General features: G+C 48.8%; 1 protein-coding gene across 1 annotated transcript in view; it reads right to left on the reverse strand.

The window, feature by feature from the left end:
- LOC140403638 (A disintegrin and metalloproteinase with thrombospondin motifs 14-like) overlaps positions 1 to 17,811 on the reverse strand; it is a 206,239-nt gene that overhangs the window by 14,494 nt on the left and 173,934 nt on the right. Inside the window, 5 exon segments of the mRNA XM_072491785.1 lie at positions 3,667 to 3,874; positions 5,044 to 5,176; positions 8,192 to 8,357; positions 11,387 to 11,550; positions 11,824 to 11,904. Coding sequence (XP_072347886.1) covers positions 3,667 to 3,874; positions 5,044 to 5,176; positions 8,192 to 8,357; positions 11,387 to 11,550; positions 11,824 to 11,904 — 752 coding nt within the window.

A 17,811-nucleotide genomic window follows, 5' to 3' on the forward strand; every position in this document is an offset into this window, starting at 1 on the left:
CCAAAGGTGAGGGGAACGGAGTATACGGCTATAGCCATTTCGGATCACGCTCCACATTGGGTGGACTTGGAGATAGGGGAGGAAACAGAAGGGCGCCCACCCTGGAGAATGGACATGGGACTAATGGCAGATGAGGGGGTGTGTCTAAGGGTGAGGGGGTGCATTGAAAAGTACTTGGAACTCAATGATAATGGGGAGGTCCAGGTGGGAGTGGTCTGGGAGGCGCTGAAGGCAGTGGTTAGAGGGGAGCTGATATCAATAAGGGCACATAAAGGAAAGCAGGAGAGTAGGGAACGGGAGCGGTTGCTGCAAGAACTTCTGAGAGTGGACAGGCAATATGCGGAGGCACCGGAGGAGGGACTGTACAGGGAAAGGCAAAGGCTACACGTAGAATTTGACTTGCTGACAACGGGTGCTGCAGAGGCACAGTGGAGGAAGGCACAGGGTGTACAGTACGAATATGGGGAGAAGGCGAGCAGGTTGCTGGCCCACCAATTGAGGAAAAGGGGAGCAGCGAGGGAAATAGGGGGAGTGAGGGATGAGGAAGGAGAGATGGAGCGGGGAGCGGAGAGAGTGAATGGCGTGTTCAAGGCATTTTATAAAAAATTATACGAAGCTCAACCCCCGGATGGGAGGGAGAGAATGATGGGCTTTCTGGACCGGCTGGAATTTCCCAAGGTGGAGGTGCAGGAAAGGGTGGGATTGGGAGCACAGATTGAAATAGAGGAAGTAGTGAAAGGAATTAGGAGCATGCAGGCGGGGAAGGCTCCGGGACCGGATGGATTCCCAGTTGAATTTTACAGGAAATATGTGGACTTGCTCGCCCCGCTACTGATGAGGACCTTTAATGAGGCAAAGGAAAGGGGGCAGCTGCCCCCGACTATGTCGGAGGCAACGATATCGCTTCTCCTAAAGAAGGAAAAGGACCCGCTGCATTGCGGGTCCTATAGACCTATTTCCCTCCTAAATGTAGACGCTAAGATTCTGGCCAAGGTAATGGCAATGAGGATAGAGGATTGTGTCCCGAGGGTGGTCCATGAGGAGCAAACTGGGTTTGTGAAGGGGAGACAGCTGAATACGAATATACGGAGGCTGCTAGGGGTAATGATGATGCCCCCACCAGAGGGGGAAGCGGAGATAGTGGTGGCGATGGATGCCGAGAAAGTATTTGATAGAGTGGAGTGGTATTATTTGTGGGAGGTGCTGAGGAGATTTGGTTTTGGAGATGAGTATGTTGGATGGGTGCAGCTGTTGTATAGGGCCCCAGTGGCGAGTGTGGTCACGAATGGACGGGGATCTGCATACTTTCGGCTCCATAGAGGGACAAGGCAGGGATGCCCTCTGTCCCCATTATTGTTTGCACTGGCGATTGAGCCCCTGGCAATAGCATTGAGGGGTTCTAGGAAGTGGAGGGGAGTACTTAGAGGAGGAGAAGAACACCGGGTATCTCTGTATGCGGATGATTTGTTGTTATATGTAGCGGACCCGGCGGAGGGGATGCCAGAGATAATGCGGACACTTCGGGAGTTTGGAGAATTCTCAGGATATAAACTGAACATGGGGAAAAGTGAGTTGTTTGTGGTGCATCCAGGGGAGCAGAGCAGAGAAATAGAGGACTTTCCGCTGAGGAAGGTAACAAGGGACTTTCGGTACTTGGGGATCCAGATAGCCAAGAATTGGGGTACATTGCATAGGTTAAATTTAACGCGATTGGTGGAACAAATGGAGGAGGACTTCAAGAGATGGGACATGGTATCCCTGTCACTGGCAGGGAGGGTGCAGGCGGTTAAAATGGTAGTCCTCCCGAGATTCCTCTTTGTGTTTCAGTGCCTCCCGGTGGTGATCACGAAGGCTTTTTTCAAAAGGATCGAAAAGAGTATCATGAGTTTTGTGTGGGCCGGGAAGACCCCGAGAGTGAGGAAGGGATTCTTACAGCGTAGTAGGGATAGGGGGGGCTGGCACTACCGAGCCTAAGTGAGTACTACTGGGCCGCCAATATCTCAATGGTGAGTAAGTGGATGGGAGAAGAGGAGGGAGCGGCGTGGAAGAGATTGGAGAGGGCGTCCTGTAGGGGGACTAGCCTACAAGCTATGGTGACGGCCCCATTGCCGTTCTCACCGAAGAAATACACCACAAGCCCGGTGGTGGTGGCGACTTTGAAAATTTGGGGACAGTGGAGACGGCATAGGGGAAAGACGGGAGCCTTGGTGGGGACCCCGATAAGAAATAACCATAGGTTTGCCCCGGGGAGAATGGATGGGGGATTTGGAATATGGCAAAGAGCAGGAGTAATGCAACTGAAAGATCTGTTTGTGGATGGGAAGTTCGCAAGTCTGGGAGCGCTGACCAAGAAATATGGATTGCCCCAAGGGAATGCATTCCGGTATATGCAACTGAGGGCTTTTGCGAGGCAACAGGTGAGGGAATTCCCGCAGCTCCCGACGCATGAGGTGCAGGACAGAGTGATCTCAAAGACATGGGTGGGGGACGGTAAGGTGTCAGATATATATAGGGAAATGAGGGACGAGGGGGAGATTATGGTAGATGAGCTGAAAGGGAAATGGGAAGAAGAGCTGGGGGAGGAGATTGAGGAGGGGCTGTGGGCGGATGCCCTAAGTAGGGTAAACTCATTGTCCTCGTGTGCCAGGCTAAGCCTGATTCAATTTAAGGTGTTACACAGGGCGCATATGACTGGAGCACGGCTCAGTAAATTTTTGGGGGTAGAGGATAGGTGTGCGAGATGCTCGAGAAGCCCAGCGAATCATACCCACATGTTTTGGTCATGTCCGGCACTACAGGGGTTCTGGATGGGGGTGACAAAGGTGCTTTCGAAAGTAGTGGGGGTCCAGGCCGAACCAAGCTGGGGGTTGGCTATATTTGGGGTTGCACAAGAGCCGGGAGTGCAGGAGGCAAGAGAGGCCGATGTTTTGGCCTTTGCGTCCCTAGCAGCCCGGCGCAGGATACTGTTGATGTGGAAGGAAGCCAAGCCCCCGGGGGTGGAGACCTGGATAAATGACATGGCAGGGTTTATATAGCTGGAACGGATTAAGTTCGTCCTAAGGGGATCGGCTCAAGGGTTCACCAGGCGGTGGCAACCGTTCGTCGAATACCTCACAGAAAGATAGAGGGAATGGAAAAGAAGAAGACAGCAGCAGCAGCCCAGGGGGGGGGGGGGGGGGGGGGGGGGGGAACCAGAAGGAATCTCAGGGTTGTTAATATATATGTATAATATGTATAGGTCGTTGCTATAAATAATTGTATATTGGACTGTTAAATCATATTTTTGGAGAGTGTTTATCTGAGACAAGGCAGTTGCCATTTAGTTTTAGTTTTATATTATATATACGAATTAAAAAATTAAAAATAACTGTTCTGTCGTAATTTGTCTGTTGCTGCATCTGTCAGTACGCGTGACAGAAACAAGCCTCTTCCCATCCCATTCCAGCTAAAGCAGTCAGCCCACCCTGCTATTCCTGTCTCCCTTCAGGTGCATCAATGGTTCGACAACTCCACGTGATTTCTCATTCTAGCAGTACTTTGGGTTTAGAATTTTCTCCTGAATTTGTTTTTGGATTTCTTAGTAACTATCTTACATTGAGCGCCTCTACCTTTGGGTGAAAATGTCTTAAATAGTGTGAAGGAGTAAGTTCCACGTTGCCCATGTACCTGAGACCAAGCTCCCGTCCGCCACTGTGCCGGACATGCCGCACGATTGCATGGCCTCCGACTGTCAGGGCGGTCTCCAGCACAGTACTTGGTATGCACTGTTTTATTGGCACCCTTGTTAAGATACTGGACACACTGTACAACTCTTGTTTGGTATCCGACTTTTCCACACGTTTTACTGCAAGATCCCCATTCCTCTGTTAACCACCTGCCACAGAAACAGAATTAAACGTTAAATCAATCCTTCAGTATTGAAAACCAGCAGTAGTAGAACTAGCTTTCTGTGAATTAGCGGGCACAGTATTAACGTGGACACATTTCTCCCAAATCTTTTTGGGTCTCCGGCAGGAAACGGGGTACGATTCCCACCAGGTGGATCAGCAAGATCCAGGTTGCAATCGACTCACAATTAAATTAGTTTGGAGGCCGGGTGATTCGCGCCATGGGATCAGATGAAGACGGCAAAACCGGTTTCTCAGAGTACGGGCCGCCGTTTTTAAAGGACTGATCTCAGAATAACACTGCAGACCTCCCAATCGGTGGCAATGCCACCCCCCCCTTTCAAACCCAGCCGCAGGACAGTGCCAGGGGCACACTGGAAAGGCACCGCCAGGGGGCAGAACTCAGACGGAGCACCTGGTCTTTCTAGGAAGGACTTCAGAACAGGGGAAACCGGCGCAGAAAAAAAACTGTGGTTAGAAACAACACCTGCTCTTTCTGGGAAGCACTTCGGAACAACGTAAAAGCCCTGAAACGCAGTTAGAAACAACATCTGCTCAAGAGAGGAAGCACTTCGGAGTTAACGGACCGTGAACTGCTTTAAAATCAAACAAAGCTCATCCCTCCTTTGAAATAGCTTGGACCTGTCAATCAAGAGACCTGTAAAAGGTAACGGGCGGTGAAACTGAATGTAAACGATGCAGTTGATAGCTTTTAAGCTTCTCGGAAAGCTCAGAGGCTTGAAAAAAGTTAAAGGGAAATGAAATTGAATGTGAAAAGGAACTTCAGAGAAGACTTTTACTTTCACCTGACAGATCATTGAAAATGACATGCTGGAAGAGAGTTTCAAGATTTTCAAGGCTAAAGAGGGAAGACTTGCCATACGACCCCAATCCTAGGAAAGACCCCCGACCTGAGCCCCTCCAGCCTTGCCCAAGTCTCCCATCTCCACGTTCTTTGAAAGACGCCCCAGTGTCCTTGATGGCCGGTCCCTGCTTTTAGGGACCCGTAAAGGCTCTGGTGAAAAATATCAAGGCAAGAGCAGCTTTATGATTTCAATCTGCTCCTTTAAAAGTTGCCCTCTGAGACCATTTGTAGAAAATCTGTTCCCAATCTCCCAGTTAGCTCTAAATAGATGAACAACAGCATTGTGCTTACGATGGTTGTGTGCACTCATGAAGATTGCAACGTCTCCTTATAGGCTTTGGCTTTTTGTTGTTATCACAGAAATTCCTATGCACCATCTTGCTATCGCTCTTTCGTCTGCAGCCATATTTTGTGTACTGTACGCCTGAAAGCATATTTACAATATTAGTAATGGCATCAGAATAATCTGCAAACGAACACTAAAACCTGGGTTTGGAGCTGTGTTTATTGCGACATGGTGACACAGTGGTTAGCACTGTTGCCTCACCGTGCCAGGGACCTTGGGTCGCTGTCTGTGTGGAGTCTGCACGTTCTCCCCGTGTCTGCGTGGGTTTCCTCCAGGCGCTCCGGTTTCCTCCCATAAGTCCTGAGGTGTTGGGTGCTCTGAGGTACTGTGTCTGCTCTTGTCTGTGTTTGGCTGTCGTGTTATGTGTGCTAATTGGTCTGTTGGTCTGTCTATCATTATGTATGTGTTATGATGTATGTTTGAATATCATGACAAGTCCCGAAAGACGTGGGACGGGATTCTCTGCAATCGGCGCGATGTCCGCCGACCGGTGCGAATCAGTCCGGCATCGCTCCGCCCCAAAGGTGTGGAATTCTCCGCATCTTGAGGGGCCGAGCCCTCACCTTGAGGGGCTCGGCCCGCGCCGGACTGATTTCCGCCCCGCCAGCTGGCGCGGAAATGGCTTTGCCAGGCAACACATGCACGGGAGCGTCAGCGGCTGCTCACGGCATCCCCGCGCATGCGCAGTGGAGGGGGTCTCTTCCGCCTCCGCCATAGTGAAGACCATGGTGAAGGCGGAAGGAAAAGAGTGCCCCCACGGCACAGGCCCGCCCGCAGATCGGTGGGCCCCGATCGCGGGCCAGGCCACCGTGGGGGCACCCCCCGGGGCCAGATCGCCCCGCGCCCCCCCCCCCCCAGGACCCCGGAGCCCGCCCGCGCCGTCTGCTCCCACCGGTAAGAAAGGTGGTTCAATCCACACCGGTAGGCGTGGGTTGACAGCGGCGGGACTTCGGCCCATCGCGGACCGGAGAATCGCCGGGGGTGGGCCCGCCGACCGGCGCGGCGCGATTCCCGTCCTTGCCGAATCTCTGGTGGTGGAGAATTCGGGACACGGCGGGGGCGGGATTCACGCCAGCCCACGGCGATTCTCCGACCCGGTGGGGGGTCGGAGAATCGCGCCCGTGCTTCTTAGGCGGATTGTTTTGAACTCTCCCTCAGTGTACCCGAACAGGCGCCGGAGTGTGGCGACTAGGGGCTTTTCACAGTAACTTCATTGCAGTGTTAATGTAAGCCTACTTGTGACAATACTAAAGATTATTCTCTGCGCTATATAAAACACCATTACAGGATGGCATAGAATTCAGAGGTAAATACAGGTAGATTCTGTGAATTAGTCTTTATTTGCAAAACAGGAATGTATATCTGGACTTTAGGAATGGAGGTAAGCTCAATGTGGTGCCCTCTGCACCTGATGTTCTGATCTGCACTCTCCTGTGTATGTACTGTGGTGGCATTCTGCTCATCTTAGGCAAGGGTCTTCCCCGAGAACTCTCAGTGTTTCCAAGTATAATGGAGAAGAACTTGGTCGTTTTTAAATTAAGTTGCGGAACTCTATTACTAGAATATTCGTACTTTTAGTGAAAATATCTCCAAATCTGTTGCAAAGGCCAAAGGCACAGTCCTTCCAGATTTAATCCCCAGCCCTATTCGAATGATTACCTTTGCAGCCACAAGGTTGAGATGGGATTGCTTCCTTCCAGAGATTATATGCTGCTTTCTATACAACTCGGTTGAGAATTTCAGAACAAACAGAAATCCTGTTGCAATTTTTTAGACTATGCTATTCAGACTATCCTGGTTTGAGCCAAAGAGGGAACAGATGTATCGACGTACTTCATTGGTTTGTGCTCAGGCAGTATCTTTCATCAAATATTAAAGTTATTATAGATTACTTGAGAAAGTCTCAAGTCATGTCTTCCTTTGTACAAATTTTAGGATCGACAATGGGGCCTGCAGATAATTCTTTAGGAACAGGATGGTGACAATGGATCCAAGCAGCCAGCTCTCTTTGTGACAGATTGAACCTCCCTACTTATCTTTTCACTGTATCCTGCAATTCATTCCTCTCAGAAAATCCAGCCAAGACCCACTTGCACAACTGCCGTGCCTTTTGTTACACACCAGGGAGTCTCCCACTTTAGTGTCAAAGTCGGATCACTTCTAAATTCTGGACTTACACAACTTTAGTATCTGTGCTAAGGTTGCAATTTACTTGAGTCATAATTGTCTCAAATCCCATCATACTGTCGGATCCAAACACCTTCACCCCTAACTTATTCCATAACTCCTCAGCCCCTTAGTTTAGAAGAATGAGGGGAGATCTAATTGAGGTATACAAGATGCTGAAAGGTTTGGATAAAGTAGACGTGGAGCTGATGGTTCCTCTAGTGGGACATTCTAAAACAAGAGGTCATAATCTTAGAATAAAGAGGTAGCAAATTTAAAACGGATTTGAGGAAAAAACACTTCTCCCAAAGGGTTGTGAATCCGTGGAATTTGCTACCCCAGAGTGAGGTGGATGCTGACACAGTGAGTAAATTTAAGGAGGAGTCAGACAGATTTTTAATTGGTAATGGGTTGAAGGGTTACGGAGAACGGGCAAGACAGTGGAGTTGAGGCCAGGATGGGGTCAGCCTTGATCACATTGAGGGGGTTAGGCTCGGGAGGCTGACTTGCCGACTTCCGCTCCTCGGTCATGTGTTCTAGGGAGGAGATGCTCTGGCTGATTTCGCAATCTAGCTCTTGGTCTGTAACATTGTAGGTAGCGGATGAGGAACGATCAGCCATGATAGAATGGCGGAGCTGACTCGATGGGCCGAATGGCCTAATTCGGCTCCTATATCTTATGAACGTACGAATCATAGAATCTAGAGTGCAGATGAACTGTGCATTTACAGTGCAGATGAACTGTAGATGAAAACGTGCCACTAGTCCTTTAACTTCCAACTTACATAAAACCTCAATTTGGAAAATTCTGACAGGTTACGATTTTAAAAGAAAATGGAAAGTCCTGTTTGCAGTTAAGTGGAATTGGGTGCAACGTATTAATGAACATGCAGCAGCGTGCTGTTACCCATGTCACTGACAACAGACCTCCTCCACAGGCTTTCGAACACTGGGACCAGCTCTTTAATGCCCACTCATAAATTTCAGTCTCTTCCAGGAGTACATTGTTGTTGCCGATCACGGGAAGTAGGTCTTCGTGAATAACATACTTGTACATTAAATTTGATTTAACATCTTCACCTTGTGGGCTAATCTGAAATAAGAGAAATTCTCTTCCATTTAAACAGGCTCCAATAAATCCAGAACATTATCATATTAGTTTTGTGCAGAGTACCTGAACGTACCTTTACCTGAATCGAGTTAATAAAAAATAATAATTATACATCTCCTTTCAACATTTCTCATCTGGCCATGGGCCAAGCTTGAAAGTAATTTTTCGGCTTATTTTCAAGGAGTATTATTATTATCAGATTTACAAACTGTGCCACAAGTATACGCTCAAAGGTAAATATTGAAATTCCTAATGCAATTATAATATCTTTGGAGTGGCGATGCCGGCGTTGGACTGGGGTGAGCGCAGTAAGAAGTCTTACAACACCAGGTCAAAGTCCAACAGGTTTGTTTCGAATCACTAGCTTTCGGAGCACAGCTCCTTCCTCAGGTGAATGAAGAGGTGGGTTCCAGAAACATATATATATAGACATATAATGGAACACACATGTCTTACATAGAACAGTTAAAGCGAGAGAATTTACATCTGGGTTAAAATAGTGAATGCGAGTCTTTGCAGGTAATTAAGTCTTTACAGGTCCAGACGGAGCAACTGGAGAGAGGGGTAATCACAGGTAAAAGAGGTGTGAATTGTCTCAAGCCAGGACAGTTGGTAGGATTTCGCAAGCCCAGGCCAGATGGTGGGGGGGTGAATGTAATGCGACATGAATCCAAGTTCCCGGTTGAGGCCGTACTCATGTGTGCGGAACTTGGCTATAAGTTTCTGCTTGGCGATTCTGCGTTGTCGCGCGTCCTGAAGGCCGCCTTGGAGAACGCTGACCCGAAGATCAGAGGCTGAATGCCCTTGACTGCTGAAGTGTTCCCCGACTGGAAGGGAACATTCCTGCCTGGCGATTGTCGCGCGATGTCCGTTCATCCATTGTTGCAGCGTCTGCATGGTCTTGCCAATGTACCACGCTTCGGGACATCCTTTCCTGCAGCGTATGAGGTAGACAACGTTGGCCGAGTCGTACGAATATGTACAACGTACCTGGTGGGTGTTGTTCTCACGTGTAATGGTGGTACCCATGTCGATGATATGGCACGTCTTGCAGAGATTGCCATGGCAGGGTTGTGTGGTGTCGTGGTCGCTGTTCTGAAGGCTGGGTAGTTTGCTGCAAACAATGGTTTGTTTGAGGTTGCGCGGTTGTTTGAAGGCAAGTAGTGGGGGTGTGGGGATAACCTTGGCAAGATGTTCATCTTCATCGATGATGTGTTGAAGGCTGCGAAGAAGATGTCGTAGTTTCTCCGCTCCGGGGAGGTACTGGACGACGAAGGGTACTCTGTCGGCTGTGTCCGTTGTTTGTCTCCGGAGGAGGTCGGTGCGGATATTTTCCTGTCGCGCGTTGGAACTGTTGATTGATCAGTCGAGCGCTATATCCCGTTCATACGAGGGCATCTTTCAGTGTCTGTAGTTGTCTGTTGCGCTCCTCCTCGTCTGAGCAGATCCTGTGTATATGGAGAGCTTGTCCCTAGGGGATGGCTTCTTTAATGTGTTTAGGGTGGAAGCTGGAGAAGTGGAGCATCATGAGGTTATCCGTGGGCTTGCGGTAAAGCGAAGTGCTGAGGTGACCGTCCTTGATGGAGATGAGTGTGTCCAAGAATGCAACCGATTCTGGAGAGTGGTCCATGGTGAGTCTGATGGTAGGATGGAACTTATTGATGTCATCGTGTAGTCGTTTCAGTGATTCTTCGCCGTGGGTCCAAAGGAAAAAAAATGTCATCGATGTATCTGGGCTTGCGAAATCCTACCAACTGTCCTGGCTTGAGACAATTCACACCTCTTTAACCTGTGATTATCCCTCTCTCCAGTTTCTCCATCTGGACCGGTAAAGACTTAATTACCTGCAAAGACTCGCATTCACTATTTTACCCCAGATGTAAATTCTCTCATTTTAACTGTTCTCTGTAAGACACGTATGTTCCATTATATGTCTATATATATGTTTCTGGAACCCACCCTTCATTCACCTGAGGAAGGAGCTGTGCTCCGAAAGCTAGTGATTCGAAACTACCTGTTGGACTTTACCCTGGTGTTGTAAGGTTTCTTACAATATCTTTGGAAGCAGTCTCAAATGCCAAAACTAAAATTAAGATACGCTGACACACAATCACGAGCTTTGAATTAAGAGTTCCCTTGTCCCTTAGAACAGTTTAAACAATCCAGCAAACGAGCTACTCCACGGACATTATAAGAAGAAACTTGGACTTTTAGATTGCCATTCACATCGTCAGACTACCCCAAGGTGATTGACAGATAGCAGCTTGACGCTCTCACACAGGAAGTCGCGCTGAATTGTAAAGCAGCACTTTGCAGGAGTATGGAAAAAGAGGAAGGGAGTTGGATTAAATGGCGACTTTCCAGTCAGTATAGGCATCATGGGACAAATGACCTCCTTCCATACTGCATAATTCCATGAATGAATCAAAACTTAACAATGCTTCCAAAGGTCATTTAAAACTTTCACTGATGTCTACATGAAAAAGGGGAGATAGTGGGCGACTTATTGTAAAGGGTGGTGAATATTCCAGTGCATTACATTAGGAAATGCATTCACAGAGGATTTTAACCTTGCTCGCTAATGATGGGATTTGTTTGTCTTTGCCTCAGACCTATTTTATGCACTCGTATCTGCGTTTATTGTCCTCTCAAAAATGGAGAAATAGGTGGCACGGTGTCACAGTGGTTAGCACTATTGTCTCCCGGCACCGAGGACCCGGGTTCGATCCCGGCCCCGGGGGTTTGCACATTCTCCCAGTGGCTGCGTGCCCTCACAGCCCAGAGGTGTGCAGGGAGAGGGATTGGCCGTGCTAAATTGCCCCATAATTGGGAAATTCCCCCCCCCCCCCATTCTCAATGTTCAGATTAGCATCCAGACATCAGAGTGAGATATTGGAGGAATTATACCTTGGAGTGAATTGGCACCTTAAGGAGGAGGGGGCGGGGGAAGAGAAGAGAGATCGGGGTAGGAATGTTTCAACAAAAGATCATTTAATAATTGCATAACTTACAAAAACGAGTATGTTGTTATACAGCGGGCCACTGGATTTAAGAATTTCCTTGCCATTTTCTATGGAATACTCCCATTCCAGACCCATTCCGATAAACATTTTTGGCTTTGACTTTTCACCTTTGGCATTGAGAATGAAATTACCAGTTGCTTGATTCTTCACAGCTGTAAAGAAAATATCACCATCATAGGGGGAAATCATAACCATTAAACGTCCAACATAACTTATCTTAAAAATGTGTAATGTTTTAGCTATCATAATTTGGTTTCAACATAATGAAAATATCATGCAATGTTTTCCAAAATAAATTAAGAGTATCCACGGCAACTGATTTCCTCTGAAGTTTAATTCTAAATTTGTTTCAATATAGCAAGGATTACAGAACTCCTTCCAGAGCTACATATTGATATGCCATTGGATCCTTGAAATAAACTTACAAATTAGATTTGTGGACGGTTCTGTTTCTTCGATCTGAACATGTCTCGCTCCGGCTGGCAGTTCAAACATTTTGAACATCCCTGCAAAATATGGGACATTGGAATTAATCAATTCAAACTTGAGCAATGCTTCATTTTTGATTTGAAAACTGTAAAAGTTACACAATGTTACTGAGTCCAGGGGTTGCTTCATATAATTGTAGTTTATCTGCGATGTGAAACCCATGTAAATTAACGTTCCACCAAAATAACAAGACAGGTATGTCTTAGACCGCATATAAATACATAGAAGATAGTAGGAGGAGGCCTTTTGTCCCTTCGAGCCTGCTCCACCATTCATCACGATCATGGCTGATCATCCAACTCAATAGCCTAATCTGTTTTCTCCCCAGAGCCTTTGATCCCACTCGCCCCAAGTGCTATATCCAGCCGCCTCTTGAATATATTCAATGTTTTGGCATCAACTACTTCCTGTGGTAATGAATTCCACAGGCTCACCACTCTTTGGGTGAAGAAATGTCTCCTCATCTCTGTCCGAAATGGTTTACCCTGAATCCTCAGACTGTGACCCCTGGTTCTGGACACACCCATCATTAGGAACATCTTCCCTGCATCTACCCTGTCCAGTCCTGTTAGAATTTTATAAGTCTCTATGAGATTCCCCCCTCATTCTTCTGAACTCCAGCGAGAACAATCCCAACCTAGTCAATCACTCCTCATATGACAGTCCCGACATCACTGGAATCAGTCTGATAAACCTTCGCTGCACTCCCTCGAGAGCAAGAACATCCTTCCTCAGAAAAGGAGACCTAAACTGCACACAATTCTCCAAGTGTGGCCTCACCAAGGCCCTGTTTAATGCAACAACACATCCCTGTTTCTGTGCTCGAAATCTCTCGCAATGAAGGACAACATACCATGGTGAATGTCACAAGAGTAAAATTATTAGTGGCGTCACTGTGTAGATTATAGGGTGAGATTTGTTCCTTTTGAGCGTGTGCGTTTTGAGATAGTCAACTGCATTAACACACTGCCCCTCTGAACTCAGCAACCTGGCCTTCAATCCAACCCCTGATGAATGGATCTTCCATGTGACTACAATGATAAGTTAGTCTGGGAAGTTGTAATCTAATTTCTCACAAATCCCAACATCATTGCTCGAATTTTGCCACGAACAAAAATAGTCTTACGCAGCCAGGTCATAAAAGGTAGCTAAGCGATGGAATTAAATCTCACGGTGGGGTTAAGTTGCAGAGGCAGAGGCGGACAATACGAGGGGCAGAGATGTGGTCAACTGTCAAATGACCAGCAAATGGGCAGCACGGTAGCATTGTGGCTAGCACAATTGCTTCACAGCTCCAGGGTCCCAGGTTCGATTCCGGCTTGGGTCACTGTCTGTGCGGAGTCTGCACATCCTCCCCGTGTGTGCGTGGGTTTCCTGCGGGTGCTCCGGTTTCCTCCCACAGTCCAAAGATGTGCAGGTTAGGTGGATTGGCCATGATAAATTGCCCTTCGTGTTGGGTGGGGTTGCTGGGTTATGGGGATAGGGTGGAGGTGTTGACCTTGAGTCTGGTGCTCTTTCCAAGAGCCGGTGCAGACTCTATGGGCCGAATGGCCTCCTTCTGCACTGTAAATTCTATGATAATCTATGATAATCTATGACCTCATATACAAGGAAATAATTTAATAATAATCTTTATTGTCACAAGTGGGCTTACATTAACACTGCAATGAAGTTACTGTGAAAAGCCCCTAGTCGCTACATTCTGGGGCCTGTTCGTGTACACGGAGGGAGAATTCAGATTATCCAATTCACCTAACAGCACGACTTTCGGGACTTGTGGGAGGAAACCAGACCACCCGGAGGAAACCCACGCAGACACGGGGAGAACGTTCGGACTCCGCACAGACAGTGACCCAAGCGGGAATCAAACCTCGGACCCTGGAGCTGTGAAGCAACAGTGCTAACCACTGTGCTACTGTGTCGCCCATAAATAGATAGCCAAGGTTAAACATTTTACTTTGGAAACCTGAACTGGTACATGATGAAATGAAAAAAACATTAAACATTTAGATTCCTCCTCACTATTTCAAATACTGCAATTAAAAGTAGATTGAAGGAAATTGAAGTGCCATCATCTAATTTTGCTTTTTTCTTTTAAATTTAGAGTACCCAATTCATTTTTTTTTCCAATTAAGGGGCAATTTAGCGTGGCCAATCCACCTAACTTGCACATCTTTTAGGTTGTGGGGGCGAAACCCACGCAAACACAGGGAGAATGTGCAAACTCCACACGGTCAGTGACCCAGAGCCGGGATCGAACCTGGGGCCTCGGCGCCGTGAGGCCGCAGTGCTAACCCACTGTGCTACCGTGCTGCCCGAAGATTTTGCTTTTTGACTACCACCAAACTATTAAGAGACAGTCAGGAGTTTGTCCAAAATACTCCAGCCTTTAAAGCATTGGTTTCTTCCCTGGAGAAAGCTTTTGGCCTAGTGTCATGGACAGAATGTATCTGCTCTCTTACTTTGCAAGGTCAGTAGGTCTTGTGTGGAAAGAGCGCATCGTTTCTCATCCTCAAGAGTGTTTATTCCAATTTTAATATTCAGCAACAAGCTTTATTGAGTTTAAAAATATAGATGATTACTTATTCTCTCGCTTACACCAGATCACACAACATCACACCATTGATCTCACACACAGGCAAATATTATTTACAGATAAAGATAGTCCACTTTTACAGATAAGTTAATTCAGTCTCTGGTTTATGAATTCCAATCTCCCACATGGCAGGCCTGTGGCTTCTCAAATGGATTTTGAAGCAAAAGTTTCAAAGCAGGATACAAGGTTACCTGTAGTCGAATATCTAGGAGTCAGTGTTTTTGGTTGGAAGAGGAGCTGAGAAGGTTTCTGAAGGAATACAGCCAGCGATTCTGCATTATTCTGACAGGGGGTCAGGTCTCTTTCTTTAAGCAGTCTCAAAAGATCTCTCTTTCTCAAAGTGAAAGTATTGCTGAGTGCTAACTGTATTTAAAAGTGGATCGTAACCTGAGATGGTTTTGTTGTTTGAGTGGAAATAAAGATAGGGGTTATTACGTCACTGTTTTGATTAGCATTGTTTAAGGGGTAATTGTAGGCTATTTTCTTGTGTGGTGTTAAAATATTTTAATACTGTTGTGAGTAATAAAGTTTGTTTAATCTACCACATCCCTACTTTGTGTGAAATGAAATGGAAAAAAAATGAAATGAAAATCGCTTATTGTCACAAGTAGGCTTCAAATTAAGTTACTGTGAAAAGCCCCTAGTCGCCACATTCCGGCGCCTGTTCGGGGAGGCTGGTACGGGAATCCTTTCCTCACAGTCTGACAAAATTAAAATAAAATATTGGGGTTTCTGTCCAGTATGATTGTCACTTTTGGCGTCTGGTCTAGGATTGTAATAGTGCAAGACGAAAAGTTTTGACATGTCTCTTTTTTTCCCCCCCAACCATCCTGATGTCAGAAACTGTCAATAGAAAAGATCAATTTCCAGATCATTGGTGCATTTTTCCAAGCTATTAAGCCTTTTCAAATGTCTGGAGGGGAAATGTGACATCTATTTTTCTCCTGCGCAATCTAGTCTTGATGAATTACTGTAGTTTTGAACAAAGGCAATTAGATTTCTCAAAACAAGGTTATAACGGCGGGCAGTATTTGCAAAAGCAGTCTTTGGGCAGGCAAAATTCATCATGTGTCGAAGAATCATTCACATCTTGTACAACCTTTTGTGCCTTGGGAGTTGACTAATTTCGCCCAGGATTCTTGCTTTGCTTCTCGAGAGAATGTGTTTATCTTAAAGAGTTTTGCAATAAATGGAGTATTTTGTTTGCCTCGTTGGTTAAAATAGATTCGGTCTACAGAAGGGTTGCAATGTTTTCTTACACTCTGCACGTCCATTCCCAAGAGCGGTGTACATAAACAGAAATGTGCGCCCATAGCTTGACTTGGCCTGTGATTTATCATGAGGCCATAGTCCAGCCTGACCAAACGCCGTTAAGACGAGCTTTCAGTCTGGTCCAGTATGTCTCCGCACATATTAAGTGGTCAGATTGCCTTCGATTTCACAATTGCAATAGAAACAAGGTTCAACTCCAATTTGCAGTCTACCTTAAAACTGCTCAATGCAAAATGTTTCTGTTGTTTGCGCTGAGGAGGAAAATGAAACACAACAATTCCATTTTGCTCTTCAACCTTATTCCACCCCTTGTTGGGGAACAAACTAAGAACATTGGCCGGGATTCTCCGATGGCAAGTCAGAGCGTGAGCGCCGTCGTGAATGCCGTTGCGTTTCACGACAAGCCGAACGGGCTGCCGGCAGGGGCCTGAAACGCGGTGGGCGTGGCGCCAGAGCAGCGCCGTCATCGCGCAACGCCTGGATGATGCCGCGTCATTTAATGTGCGCGAGCCGCGCACAGGCCCCGGCCGATCGAGATGGCTGCGCCCCGCCGTGCCGCTCCCAGGTTCCGGGACAATGACCTGGAGGCATTGCTGGACGCAGTTGAAGAGCGCAGGTCGATCCTGTGCCCAAGACGTGGCCACCGGTACCCGGCCCGCACAGTCAAGCGCAGCTGGCGTGAAGTGGGCATCGCCGTCAGCGCTGTGGGGCACCCCCCCCGCCAGTGCCGCAAGAAGCTCCACCACCTCACGAGGGTTGCCAGGGTAAGTACCCCGAGAGTGTCCCCGGGCCACACTCCCCCCTCCCTCCCCCCCCCCCCACGTGTCACGTTCCCCCCCACCCCCCCCCACCCACGCAGGAGGGGTCACCATGTTGCGCCCGACCAACATGGGCACCACCCCCCCCTTGTGAGCTGCCATGGCCTGGTGCCCAGTGACCCCCGCCCCCAGTCATAATGTTGCCAACATCTGCGCGTCTTGCTGCTGACCGCCTAAATCTGATGCTTCCCCCCCCCACCGCCGCAGGACAAGACAGCCCACAACCACCGGGAGTGTGCAACAACCGGAGGGGGATCACCTGTGCTGTACCCCCTCACCGTCCATGAGCAGAGGGCTCTGGACCTCGCTGGGGGAGCCGCCACCCGGGAGGTAGCGCCATGCCAGATCGGAACCGTAGGACCAAGTGAGACTCCCCTGCCTGGCTACACTCCCTCAGCCCCTCACCTCCCCCTTCCCCCCCTCACTCACTGCCCCCCCTCACACTACCCCCTCCACCCCCTAACCCCCCTCACACTGCCTCCTCTACCCCCTAACACCCCTCACACTGCCCCCTCCACCCCCTAACCCCCCTCACACTGCCCCCTCCACCCCCTCACACTCCACCCCCCAACCCCCCTCACACTGCCCCCTCCACCCCTAAACCCCCTCACACTCCACCCCCTCACACTGCCCCCTCCACCCCCTAACCCCCCTCACACTGCCCCCTCCACCCCTAACACCCCTCACACTCCACCCCCTCACACTGCCCCCTGCACCCCCTAACCCCCTCACACTCCACCCCCTCACACTGTCCCCTCCACCCCCTAACCCCCCCTCACTCTCCACCCCCTCACACTGCCCCCTCCACCCCCTCACCCCCCCTCATACTGTCCCCTCCACCCCCTAACCCCCCCTCACTCTCCACCCCCTCACACTGCCCCCTCCACCCTCTAACCCCCCTCACACTGCCCCCTCCACCCCCTAACCCCCTCACACTGCCCCCTGCATCCCCTAACCCCCCTCACACTGCCCCCTCCACCCCCTAACCCCCCCTCACACTGCCCCCTCCACCCCCTTAGCCCCCTCACACTCCACCCCCTCACACTGCCCCCTCCACCCCCTAACCCACCCTCACACTCCACCCCCTCACACCGCCTCCTCCACCCCCTAAACCCCCTCATACTCCACCCCCTCACACTCCACCCTCCACCCTCCAAACCCCCCTCACACTGCCTCCTCCACCCCCCAACCCCCCCTCACACTCCATCCACTCACACTGCCCCCTCCACCCCCTAGCC

Source organism: Scyliorhinus torazame, chromosome 28 (assembly GCF_047496885.1).
Source record: "Scyliorhinus torazame isolate Kashiwa2021f chromosome 28, sScyTor2.1, whole genome shotgun sequence".
NCBI classification, from domain to species: domain Eukaryota; kingdom Metazoa; phylum Chordata; class Chondrichthyes; order Carcharhiniformes; family Scyliorhinidae; genus Scyliorhinus; species Scyliorhinus torazame.